Raw genomic sequence first — 14,085 nt, 5'->3', positions numbered from 1 at the left:
TACCCTATGTTATCCCTAGGCAAAAGTGAGGACTGCAGATGCTGGAAATTAGAATTGCCTGTGTGGTGCTGATGAAGGGCTTTTGCCCGAAACCTCAGTTCTCCTGCTCCTCAGATGCTGCCTAACCCGCTGTGCTTTTCCAGCACCACACTCTCAACTGTATATTTACACCTGACTAATGCATCTAACCTCCTTGAACACTCTGGGCAATTTAGCATGGCCAATTCACCTAACCCACACATGTTTAGATTGTGGGAGGAAACCGACACAGACATGGGGAGAATGTGCAAACTCCACACAGACAGTCCACCAAGGCTGGAATCGAACCTGGGTCCCTGACACTGTGAGGCAGCAGTGCTAACTGCTGAGCCACCATGTTGCCCATATCTTTCTCTTTTTTTCAGACCCTGGCACTCTGTCTCTCACTTCACTAAAATGTCTCAAAACATTATGAAATATGTAAATTTTAAAACAAATGATTAAATAGTCAGTCAGTCTTTGATATGTAACTAATTTATATAAAACTCATCTTTGAAACTAATAGTAATTAAATATGATTTGTTTTAATCTTCGTATTGAACCAATAAAAAAAGCGTACTAATCAAATATGTCTAACTGAACCAATGAATATAGAATTCCACTTGGCTTCCTCATTGGCCTGTGCTAACAATGCACCATTACTTATAACTTGCTTTGCATGAACCAATCAAATTCCAAGTCAATTAGACAGACTAAACTTTTTAACGTAGCCTCATTCCATGAGCCTCACCAAAATGCTTGCAGCACAGGACCACAAGACAGACTATTTTAAAAATAACCATTATTCTCTGCTAAGGGAATTAAATAATTATAAGATTTAACTGGGAGATATCACTAAAGCATGCACCAGAAGCTGCCTAGCAATTGAACAATTAAACCAGGGCACTTTAAAGAACTTACTGCTCTAACTCTGGGAATTCAGTTACTTCACAAAATTTATCTCCTCCCAGCTTGGTTCCACTTAGACCAAAAGTAAAACTTTGATTCCGTCAACAGTGATAGATCTTTGGGTTCATTTTTATGTTACGAGAAATGCAATTTTGTAATACAAAATGTATTGTATTTTACACATTTTACGAACTATGTAACATTCCAACCAGCCACAAGGCAGATTTTACCACAGTGGTATAAAATGAACTTAATACATTCTTTTGTTTTATACAGTGGAGGAAAGAGGATGCAATTGAAATAAAATCATAGGTGGGGATCATCATACATTTAAGGGGAAAATTTGCCTGGCCTCAGAGCACTCTCTTGGAAAAGAATAGTGAACCTCCTGTTATGTGGATTATCAATTAACATCAACAGTACCTGTGGGGATATTGTTATCTCAGATTGTTTTATTTCCTTGACTAGAGGGGATGACAGGGAGCATAAGTAAGGAGAAACCAAGATTTTCTGTTTGTGTTGACTTTATATTGCATCTGCCAAATGCATGTTTGTAATTTTATTTTGTTCCCTTCAGCCCGATGACACTGGTAACTACACTTGTGTAGCTACCAATATGGCTGGCCAGGACACCAAGACCTTCAGCCTGACAGTTTATGTTCATCCAGCATTTACCGAATTGCCAGGAGATGCATCTTTAAACAAAGGGGAACGTCTATCATTGAACTGTGCAGCAAATGGTATTCCTACTCCCAAAATCATCTGGACATTCAACAACAGCATTAAGTCAGGTAAGAACTTGCTTTGATGATAGCACAAACTGAGTGTTAGCAACTAGATATCCACTCTGGCAGATTTGATTTTCCATTGACATTCATTTCACGTTACAGTATAAGATCAATTTCATCCTCATAATCTCAAAATTGTACTTCCTCAGCATACTATATTGAAAGAATAACTAGATGTAAGTTTCGGATGAGAGGTGAAAAATTTAAAAGGGACAACTTCCGGAGAGTATGATGCATGTATGGAACGAGCTGCCAGAGGAAGTAGTGGAGGCTGGTAAAATTACAACATTTAAAAGGCATCAGGATGGGTATGTGAATAGGAAGGGTTTAGAGGGATATGGGCCAAGTGCTGGCAAATGGGACTAGATTAGATTAGGATATCTGGTCAGCATGGACGATTTGGACCAAAGGGTCTGTTTCCATGCTGTAGATCTCTATGACTCTGTACTTGATCTTGTTGATTCCATTGCTGCGGCTGCTTCCCTCTGAGGTAGACCAATTGGATAATGCTGTGAACCACCCAATGAATGTGAAGTTTGGGGAACCAGGAAAAAATATCCAGTCATTTTAAAAAAAGATGTACAGTACTTAGATTAGATTTTTTTTAGATTAGATTAGATTACAGTGTGGAAACAGGCCCTTCGGCCCAACAAGTCCACACCGACCCGCCGAAGCGCAACCCACCCATACCCCTACATTTACCCCTTACCTAACGCTACGGGCAATTTAGCATAGCCAATTCACCTGACCTGCACATCTTTGGAATGTGGGAGGAAACCGGAGCACCCGGAGGAAACCCACGCAGACACGGGGAGAACGTGCAAACTCCACACAGTCAGTCGCCTGAGGCGGGAATTGAACCCAGGTCTCAGGCGCTGTGAGGCAGCAGTGCTAACCACTGTGCCACCGTGTCGCCCACTGGCGTAAGTAAGTAAGTAGATTACTTTAAGTAATCTAAAGTAATCTACTTACTGAAACTGAATTGGAGAAATTGTTCAAACTAAAGATGCTATTAGTCTGCTGGTGCATCAAAACCATCACCCTTTGCTTTTATATATTCATTCATGGGATGGAAAGGTCAGCATTTATTGTTCCTCACTAATCAGCACTTAGAAGGTGGTGGTTACTTAGATCTCAGACAGAATTAAGTCCTCTTTATGGGCATTTAAACAGGCATTGGATGGGCATATGGAGGATAGTGGGCTAGTGTAGTTTAGGTGGGCTTGGATCGGCGCAACATCGAAGGCCAAAGGGCCTGTACTGCGCTGTATTTTTCTATATTCTATGTTCTATAATGGGAGATTAATGGCTGCTATCATTAACTGGGATATTCCTGTACTTGGAATGGAGAAGTGGGAGAAAAGTCCCAATTACTGACATGATACTGGTGTTACAGATAGGAAAGTCAATGAACAGCTTTGCACTCCCCCTTATTTGAGGAGAAAGTGAGGTCTGCAGATGCTGGAGATCAAAGTTGAAACTTTATTGCTGGAACAGCACAGCAGGTCAGGCAGCATCCAGGGAACAGGAGATTCGACGTTTCGGGCACAGGCCCTTCCTGAAGAAGGGCCTGTGCCCGAAACGTCGAATCTCCTGTTCCCTGGATGCTGCCTGACCTGCTGTGCTGTTCCAGCAATAAAGTTTCAACTCCCCCTTATTTTGCAACTTAATTATTCAAAATGATTCATTAAGTGATTTTTCTGGAAACCAATTCCAATTGTTGATCACATTTTTGTAAAATTTATCATTGAGTAGTTTGAGTTTGTGTTTTCTTCTTCTGTTGAAACAGCATTTCAAATTACTTGTTCTCAAGTGGCAATGGTGAAAATAAGTTTGATTTTTAAATTATTAAATATATTTTGAGGCACTCGCTGGCATCCTCACCTTTTGGTTTTCTTGTTAAATTTCACTTCATTACGAAACATTACATGTTGAACAGCAAGCATTGGTTTGCACCAAGGATTATGACTGGAGTTTGTGTGAAATTTTCAGACAAGAACAAGATAGGGGTCTGCTATGTCAAAAAAAGTTATGACTTCTTTCTGCATAGGCAGACACAAAAAATAACAGTCTAAGTGAAGAACCACAATTTTGCAGACACCTGCAGAAGAACGTTCAACCGGGAGTCACTATGCTCACAAAAAGAGGGGAAGAGGTTGGGTGGCTTGGAAAAGAATAGTTTTGAATGGTTATGTCTCAGCTGGAAAATCCTGGGGAGCTTACCTCAGGAAAAATATCAAATTCTTTTAAAAGGTGCAGAGTAAGTCCCCTAAGAGTCCCCTAACTTTAATTTGGAGGAGAAGATGGAACAGATATACTAAGCTGTCACCTGGTAGAGGTTTTCAAGATGATGGGCTTTGATGAAATAAATAGAGAAAAACCGTTCTCTCTGGTGAGTGGCTTAATAACCAGACATCATGGATTTTAAATTGCTAACAAAAGTTATAGAGAACAAAAGTTCTTTTGTCACCAAGGAAATTTTCTAGGGCTAGAGTTGTCAGGAATTGCAATATTCTAACAGAAAAGTTTGAGCAAACTGACTCCATAGGTAACTTTTGAAAAGACTTTGACAGATAGTTAAAAGATGAGGAACTTCCAGGGTCCCAGACAATGGACCTTTGAAAGTGCCAATCCACCTTCTCCAAAAGGCTGGTTTGATTCTGTGAAAACACAAAGTTAACTCATTCAGTAAATCAAATTTCACAAGTTATAATTTTTACAAATCAGTCTGAAACAATGTATTATTCAGAAGTGAGAAACCAATCAAATATTTTTCTGAAAAACAAAGATCTTTTATTTTTGCAGCCCAATACAATAATGCCAGTGGACAGAGCAAACTGGTAATTGAAAAGGTGTCAAAGGATGACTCGGGTACATATGTTTGCACAGCAGAAAATAAGGTGGGATCTATCAAAGCCATTGGATCTGTATATGTCAAAGGTAAGCTAGGGAGGAATGCTTTTGAATTGTACTGACTCCCTTTAATTTTGCACAAGTCAACCTTTTAAGCGTTTTTCATTCCAATTTAATTTGTTTGAATTATATTTATAGAATATGAAGATTAATTGCAAATGAGTTGGCTTAAATATTGCAATGAATACAGGAGATGCTGAAGTTATGCAGCAGAAAGCAATTAGCATTTTTAAAGAGAAGGCTGATTTGAGGTTTCAGGTGCACATCAGCTTCTCAAAAATGGTCCATCTAAGTGACTGGGTGCCTGCCAAGAGAAAGACATGAGGCAAAAAAACTGCAGATGCTGGAATCCAAAGTAAACAGGCAGGAGGCTGGAGGAACACAGTGAGCCGGGCAGCATCAGGAGGTGCAGAAGTCAATGTTTCGGGTGTAACCCTTTTTCAGTTCCTGAAGAAGGGTTACACCCGGAACATTGACGTCTGCACCTCCTGATGCTGCCTGGCTTGCTGAGTCCTTCCATCCTCCTGCCTGTCTAAGATGAAGGCATGAACAGTCTTCTGAATCTTGCATTCGTAAGTTTTGTTCTCTTTCCATATAATCACAGGATACAGACATTTCTGGAAAGTTAATAGAATGGCTAGTTTCGTAATGGATGTAGAAGAAAGTCTAACTGGTTCATCCAGTCTATCCCCAAACAGCATATCGATCAAAGAATGGCAGATTTCTTTCCTTGAGAGACATTAATGAATCAGCTGAGTTTTTACAACGATCAATGGTAGTTTCATCGTCATCATTACTGAGATTAGCTTTCAATTCCCAATTATTTTATTGTTTGAATTTAAACACCAGGTTCTGCAATGATGAGATTTGAACCTGTGGCCCCATTAGCCTGGGCCTCTGGTTTGGTAAGTCTGTGACATTACCGTTGTACCACCATCGTCTCAGTACAACTGATGCAGTATAACTCCATTACAACAAAATTAAAAAGGGCCACAATTGAACAGTCACTAATTCTTGTGCAAACAGTTCAGGTTGAGTTGAAGGGAGAGTTTTATTGATATTCTTAGCACTGGCTCTTCAATTGTTTTGTAAACAGCTTGTATATTTTAGAGGTAAATTCCCAATATAAATGTCTAACAAGAACCCTTGGCCACCACAAATGCATCCTATGCATGAAAGACCTACAAAATTTAGTAAAATTACAAATATTGTTTTTAAGGAGAACTATAAATAAAAGTACAATCTCTCACTCAATTTGTTTTATCAATTCTTCACATGATGCTTTAATCTCATGGTCTGTCATTCATCCATGAATTCTATCATATATTTGTTGAATGTAAATACCATCTACTATCTTCTCAGAACCTCCAATCTTTGGTGACTTCAATCCAAACCGCATTGAGCCTCTTGGAGGCAATGCTATCCTAAACTGTGAGGTCCGAGGAGATCCGCCTCCTACAATCCAGTGGAGTAAGAAGGGAATTCACATTCAAATCACCAATAGGATCCGGCAGCTCCACAATGGCTCACTGGCAATCTACGGCACAGTGGTAAGTCAAGCATTAGATAGTAGAATCAACTGGATAGTCAGTATAAAATAAGTGATATCATCTTAAAACTAATAATCAAGCTAAATATTATGGCACTGATTAAAAACGATGGCTCAGATTTTCCAGTGGATAGGAAAGAGTTAGAAAATTGTTTGGCTATAGCGTCCTTACTTTCATTTTTGTAGCTACAGCTAAAGTGACAGTCACCCATAGAGCAGATGATGAAAAGTAAACATATGTTTTAAAATGCTGAGCATTGATGGCTAGAGCACTTGAGTGTGTTTATTTAGCAAACACTGACTGTGCTCAACTTGGCTTTTCATGGCAGCTGCAAACCTATCCATGGAGGAGCCAGATGCTCTCTTGCCAGAGACACCACAGTACAGGTAGCATTGGTGGATTCCTCCAAACTTCAGTTGTTTTCAAATGTTTCCAATAAATTGGCCTGTTGCTCCTGTTTGTTGGCCTGTTTGTATATTTGAATGAGGTTTTTAATGACACCGTGGAGTTGTCTCATGCCTGGGCTTGGTGGGGTCAAAGTGGTGAGCTTTCCAGGCGAGTGAGTACAAAGTGCAATGGCATGTAGTTTTAGAAGTCTAGGAGTTCTGGGGGTGGTGAGAGAAATTCAGGAAAGTGGCTGCATGCAATTGTGAGAGTGGTGCGTCATGAGCCTTGGTGAGAGGTGTCCTTGTGGAGTGCATGGGCAGAGAGAAATCCTACAGGAAACTCCTGGAATTGACAGTTCATCAAACTTTGGTAAAATTCAGCCCATGGTTACATAAGAATAATTGAACAGAATAAAAATGTCTGTCTTGGAGTCCACTTAAATGTTCCTCTCTCCAGAAGTGTTCTAGTAATCTTACTTATGGAGGGGTGTCCAGTGCATTAGCTCTGGTAATTTCATTAGGATCTGTAAAACAAGCTGTTGTGCTGTCTGATTTGGGACCACACACTCCCAGGAAAATATTTAATAGGAAAAATGTGAAACATATGGAGCGATGGTACATTTTCACAATGTTTACCAATACCAGAGTAGTCCTCACCAAAACGAACGAAGCTGTTTATGATGAAGGAGCATCTTTCCCATCTGTAGGCACTCCAGAAACCTCTCACAAAGGAAGGTGATATAGAAGCATAGAAAATTGTAGTGTGCCTTTCAATCCTGCTTCACCATTCAATATGATCATGACTGATCATCCAACTCAGTGCCCTGTTCCCATTTTTATCCTATACCTTTTGATCTGTTTAGCCCTAAAAGAAAATCTAACCCCTTCGTGGAAACATTCAATGTTTTGGCCTCAACTGCTTTCTGCAGTGGAGAATTCCACAGGCTCACCACTCTCTGTGGAGAAGAAGTTTCTTTTAAATGGCTTATTCCTTATCCTTAGATTGTGATTCTGGTTCTAGACTCCCCAGTCATCAGGAACATCTTCCCTGCATTTACCCTGTCTAGTCCTAAAACAATTTGTACATTTCTGAGATTGCTCCCATAATTCTCAAAACTCGAGTGAATATAATCCTAACAAATCCAGTCACTCTTCATACTGCCATCCCAGTAATCAGTCTGGTAAACCATTGTTGGACTTTCTCCATATTCAGAACATTCTTCATTAGCTAAGAAGACCGAAACTGCACACAATACTTAAGTGTAGTCTCACCAAAGCGCTATACACTTGCAGTAAGACATCGCTGCTCTTGTACTCAAATCTCAATTAATGTACATGGACATCAAGGTCTTGTTGTACAATTTCTCTAATCTATGATGATTATATTGAATGGTGAAGCAGGGTTGAAAGGCACACTACTATTTTCTATGCTTCTATATCACCTTCCTTTGTGAAAGGTTTCTGGGGTGTCTACAGATGGGAAAGATGCTCCTTCATCATAAGCAGCTTTATTCAATTTGGTGAGGACTACTCTGGTATTGGTAAACATTGTGAAAATGTACCTTTTCACCAATCTATCACCATTCGGATGATAAACTGACTTCCTGTTTTTGTTACCAAACTGGACAATCTCTCATCCATTCACATTATGCTTCACTTGCCATGTTTTGGCATTCACTCGACTTGTCCAAATCTCACTAAAGCAACTCTGCATTCTCCTTACACTTTACCCTTCCACTCAGCTTTGTGTTGTCTGCAAACTTGGGGATAATGCATTTAGTTCTCTTGTCTGTATCATTAATAAATATATTGTGAATAGCTGTGGGCCAAATACTGATCCTTGTGGTACACCACGAGTTACTGCCTCCCACTCCAAACAAGATCTGTTTATTCCTGTTCTTTATTTCCTGTCTGCCAACCAATTCTCTATATACATCAGTACACTACCCCTTATCCCATGTACTTTAATTTGAAATGCTAATCTTATTTTTGGGACTTTATCAAAGGCCTTCTAAAAGTCTAAGTAAACCATATCCACTGACACCATCCCTCTCAATTCCACTAGATACATTGTCTCAAAATTCCCATAGATTTGTCAAACCTGAAAATGGTTGGTTTCCATCAGGACAGTAATTTAGATACTTTACAAACAAAAATTATTCCAAGCATTTGAAAATTACTATGGGATGCCATTTAATCAGAACATTTTTTCTCCTAAACACTTTGTTTAGCCAGAAAATTAAATTGTTGATTGGCATTGAATTCTTTCCAAAGATCTTTCCAAAGATGTTAATCTGATGTGCTTGGTACAATTGCTACAAGATTCACTTTGAGATCTAAAGGGCAATATTTATGTAGGACATTTAAACACTGCAAACCTGAATGTGTATTTGAAATTCTTAAATCTGGACTTACTCTGTTTTGTATCTTTCTATTCCATCTTAGAATGAAGATGCAGGGGACTATAAGTGTATTGCTACCAATGATGCTGGTGTGGTTGAACGCAGTGTAACCCTAACTCTGCAAAGTAAGTCTACATTATTGCATTTACATAAAAGCAATTTGTAATGAAAACACTAATAAATGCAAAATAAACTATAGTGTTTTAACCACAATGAGGGAATTTTCTTAAATGGACATTGCAATATTTTAATTACAGTACTTCACTAAATCAGGTGATTAATCTTAAATCAGTCTGAGCCACAATGGATATCATGTGTAGGATATACTTCATTCATGAATGGTCTTTGAAGGTTGACTCATATTTATTTATGTCCAACAGATTATATTGTTTTCTTGTGGATCTTTTCAGGCATATCCAAATGATTCCATAAGACTTTCACAATCCTGTTACAGAAAATTCAAATTATTATCATGGATTGCAAGCAAACCTCTAATCTCCCTGTATATTGAACTAATGCTCAAGTCTCCTATTGCTTCATCAATAACTATGGATCCAAGGTGGCACTGAATCAGTATTCAACACTGTGCTCTGCAGTCACAAACTGACCAGTCAATTTATATAGGGCCTTTCTATTTAGTCCAAGTCCAACCATGTTCAGCCGCATCATCAATTACCTTTCCTCTACCATACAGTCTAAAGTGGGAATGTTGACCAGTTCCTGTAGTGTTCAGCATCTTGATTCCTCAGATACTGAAGCAGTCCACATCCAAATGTAGCAACACCTGGACAACATTCAGGCTTGGATTGAAAAGTGGCAAGTAACATTCATGCCACACAACTGCCAGGTAATGACCATCTCCAACAAAAGGCAAGCTTACCATTGCACCTTGATATTCAATGGCACTCCCATCGCTGAATCCCCATTATCAGCATCCTGAGGGATACCAACGAGCAGAAACTGACTGGACTAGTCATGTATGTACAGTGGTTACAAGAGCAGGTCAGAAGTTTGGAATGCTGCAGTGAGTAACTCAGCTCCTGACCATCCTCCCAAAGCCTTGTCCACTGTCTAAAAGGTACAAGTTAAGAATGTGATGGAATATTCCACATGCCTGGATGAGTCAATTCCAACAGCAATCATGAAGCTTGGCAGCATCCAGGAGAAAAATGCACCACATCTATAAACATCCACTCCCTAAACAATCAATGCTCAGTACCAGCTCTATATACCATACATAAGATGCACTGTAGAAATTCACCAAGGCCCTTTAGACTGCATCTTCCAAACCCTCGACCACTTCAATCTAGAAGGACAAGGGCAGCAAAGTCATGGGAACACCACCATTTGAGAGTTCACCTCCAAACCACTCACCATCCAGATTTGGAAATGAAACACCATTCCTTCAGTGTGGTCAAGTCAAAATCCTGGAATTCCCTACTTCGAGTATTGTGGATCTACCTACAGCACTTGGACTGCAGCAGTTTAAGAAGACAGCTCACCACTACCTTCTTGAGGGCAACTGGGCATTGGCAATAAATACCGGCCTAGCCTGTGATGGCCATGTCCCATGAGTGAATAAAAATAAATATAAATGTGAACATATGCTGTGATAGTTCATGATAAGGAAAGGCAAAGTGCAAGGCTTGGTGATTAGGTAATTGGGATTGAAATCACTGGTATTTTATAATGATAAAGGTACCACAGAAGACAAGACACCAGGCACTAAGTTTTGCATCTGAAATCAAGTTTTAAATGTGGATCTGTGTGTGCTACAGTAATGTGTATTTGTTGCAAGATAGGTGTAAATTTTCTGATTGCTAGCTGTTGCTTAACATAAATTATTTTCATTTCCCAATCTATCTTAGCCAACTCAGCCCTCAGCTTTCTTCACTTCAATTTAAAACAGTAGATTCAGGATTAACTAAATCGCTTTCAGACTCCATATAAAATTTTATCATCCTATGGTGACGTGGCAAACCTTATTCTGAAACTTGGCAGTCAGCCTTCAAGCTTGTCATCCCTTTTCTTGTAAAAGGTCTTGTTATGTCATAAATTGGTCTTGAATTGTGTAAGGCTGAAGCATTTTGACAAGTTTCCATCCAAGTGGCTGATGTTTCCTGTTAACTGCTGCTGCAAATACCTAGCTGGTGGTGATTTCCACTCTGGCCCCAGACTGGCGGGATGCCCATGCTAAAGTAAAGCATTGCCTGAAGGTATCTACACTCCTAGCACCACCTGGTTCCTTTAAAGAGAAAAGGCTTTGTGCCGTAACATTTTTCTGGCTCTCTTTTCTGTTGTTTCCTCTGCTCCATATTTCTTCCAGTAATTTTCACAACCTCCATCCCACAAGGACTAGCAGTTTTTCTTCACTTTATATTACTTTGTAAAGACATCTTTCACTGTTGTGGCTGAAAGCCCAGTAATCTTTGTTAATCTTATTGGCAATTTATCATCAAGATCTTTTCATTGTTTAGGATGTATACTGAGCCTGGAACAGAGTCTTTAAAGACCAATAGGAGGAGTGGAAATATAGGAGGCAGCAAAAATGATGGGCAGGCTGTCAGTGGAGTGAATGATGGGGAACCTGAGAGCGCTGGAGGTCTGATGCAACCTAGGCTCAAATTAAAACTAAAGTCCCATTCGTCCAGCCAAATGCAGTCTGTAACAATTTGTTCACATGAAATATAATATAAAGGTAACAATTAAAATATTTTTCTCGCGTCAAATATATTGAGATGGTAGACACTCCAGCAGCAAAAGGACAGAGGAAGGGATTGCAAGGGAATTACCTGATGGTCAATCCTTGCAATGACCTAGAGATTCAAAGCAGTTTCTTTCAAAATGTTTGTTTATGACAGGTCCATGTATTGTGCCTCTACTGAAGCATTGTTTGTTCTATAAGAAGTAGGAGCAGCAATAAGCAGTTCAGCCCCTGGAACCTACTCTGCTATTTTATAATTATATTTATATATTTATTTTATATTTATCTTTATATATTTATTTTATATTGTATATTCTATTTTCATATTTTATATTTTATTTATTTTCCAGCCTCCTGCTCATTCTCTATAACCCTTTAACCCATTACGAACATAAGATTTGTCTCTATCCTTAAACTTATTCAGTGTCCCACACACTCTGGTAGTGAATTCCACAGGTTCAGGACACTTTGAGAGGTAATTCTCCTTATCTCTGTTTTGAATATGCCATTACTTACCCAAAAACTATGATCTCTCATTCTAGATTGCCCACAACTGGAAACTCTATGTCCACATTGTCAAGCCCCTTTAGCATCTTATATACTTCAAATAGCTGTCCCCTCGCTCTTATAAACTCTTAAGAACTAAGGCCTAAACTGCTCAATTAATCCACATAAGAGAAGCCTTTCTTCAGTGGAATTAATCTAATGGACCTTCTATGAACTGCCTTTGGTGTAATAACATCAAGTAAGGAGAGCAAAACAGGATGCTTAAATGCTTCTGCTACCTGATCACTGTGGAGAAGCCCTACAGTACTTCTCAGATGTGTCAAAAATTATATCATCTTCTACATATTGCACAACCTTACCGTGTTGAAGGACAAGCCCTTGTCACTAATTACATGGTAAGCAGCTCAGAAGGAGGAGCACAAAAAGGAGAAGGTCCTTTTCCACCCAGGCTGTCAGTGGAAATTTCAAACTACTTCAATACCAGTGATTTCAATCCCAATTACCTACTCACCAAGTCTTGCACTTTGCCTTTCCTTATCATGAACTATCACAGCATTTGCTTGACCACAATGCAAAATTAAAAGCATACATTTTTCAACCTAATTGATCATTGAATTTATAAATGAAATCATGAAATCAAAGAAGTCCACTAATCATCGTTGTGCACTTGCTTAGTTATTGTTCTTCATGTCACAGAAAAAGGCCCTTTGGTCCATTGATTCTGTGCCTGTTGAAAACAACTGTCTAACTATTCCAATCCCACTTTCCAGCATTTGGCCTATAGCCTTGTGTATCTTAGCATCACAAGTATACATCTAAATATTACTTAAATGTTGAGGGTTTCTGCCTGTTACACCCTTACAGGTAGTGAGTTGCAGACAGTTACCATCTTCTGAGTGAGAATAGTTTTCCTTGCATCCCTTTTATTCCTCCTACCTTTTACCTTGCATTATCTATGCATTACACTCCCCCCAAACAATCATTATACCCCCTCCACAAAAGAGAAAAGCTCATTCCTTTCCAAGTCCCTCTTAATTTTATATATCTCAGTCATGTTCTCCCTCAGGCGCCTCTGCTCTAAGGAAAACAACCCCAGTCTATCCAATCTCTCTTCATAATTAAAACTCTCCAGCCCAGGCAACATTCTAGTAAATCTCCTCTGCACCTTCTCCAGTGCTATCTTTTCGCTCCTATAATGTGGATTCTGTTTGTGGCTCACGCAACTTTTGATGCAGCTTCAGCATATTCTCTCTGGCTCTTAAACTCTGTGCCACTGCTTAAAGACAGATATCCCACATGTCTTCTTAACCACTTCATCCACCTGCCCCACTACCTGAATGGATTGGTGGATTTGCAGACCAAGGTCCCTCTGATCCTCGGTGCTTCCCAGGTTCCCACCATTCATCATATATTCCCTTCCCTTATTTGTCCTGCCCAAGTATATCATCTTGCACTTATCCCAATTGAATTCCACTTGTCATTCTCAACCTATCTGACCAGTCTTCCTCCTGTACGTTCTAATACTCTTCTACGTTATCAATCTATTTCACTTTTTATTTTCTCTTTTTGGGTTTTGTTTCTGCTCAGAAGCTTTATTTACTTTCAATTTCAGCTTTTAAAATGAAAAAGGGTTCTGTTTTTCCACTTTGTTTTGCTCCTTCACCTAGGTGTTAACAGCTTTATGATCTCTCAATTACAGTTGAAACCAGTTTGCTAACCAAACAATAATTTTATGAAATTTTAAAAAAGATACTGAGATAAAGTTTTGTAGTCAGGGCATGCATGAGTCACAAGCTTAATAGTAATATATGGTTAGATTATAAGAACAGCTGGGTGAATGGATGGAAGATTGCTCAAATTATAATATGCTAATTATCTTTAGAGCCAGTCATGTTAACCATTGCTGGG

General features: G+C 39.2%; 1 protein-coding gene across 3 annotated transcripts in view; it reads left to right on the top strand.

Moving 5' to 3' along the window:
• The window catches only part of hmcn1 (hemicentin 1), a 607,098-nt gene that overhangs the window by 517,997 nt on the left and 75,016 nt on the right, over positions 1-14,085 (top strand). For all 3 annotated transcript variants that reach the window (XM_087990747.1, XM_043699541.2, XM_087990748.1), the window contains exons 83-86: positions 1,505-1,718; positions 4,521-4,655; positions 5,991-6,178; positions 9,010-9,091. In XM_087990747.1, the coding sequence (XP_087846873.1) occupies positions 1,505-1,718; positions 4,521-4,655; positions 5,991-6,178; positions 9,010-9,091 (619 nt within the window). The remainder of the gene's footprint in view (positions 1-1,504; positions 1,719-4,520; positions 4,656-5,990; positions 6,179-9,009; positions 9,092-14,085) is intronic.

Source organism: Chiloscyllium plagiosum, unplaced genomic scaffold (genome assembly GCF_037043375.1).
Source record: "Chiloscyllium plagiosum isolate Xiang-an unplaced genomic scaffold, Cpla_swu_hap1 HiC_scaffold_9, whole genome shotgun sequence".
Classification (NCBI taxonomy): domain Eukaryota; kingdom Metazoa; phylum Chordata; class Chondrichthyes; order Orectolobiformes; family Hemiscylliidae; genus Chiloscyllium; species Chiloscyllium plagiosum.
The sequence above is the reverse complement of the archived record's forward strand: the minus strand, read 5'-3'. Positions and strand labels throughout refer to the sequence as shown.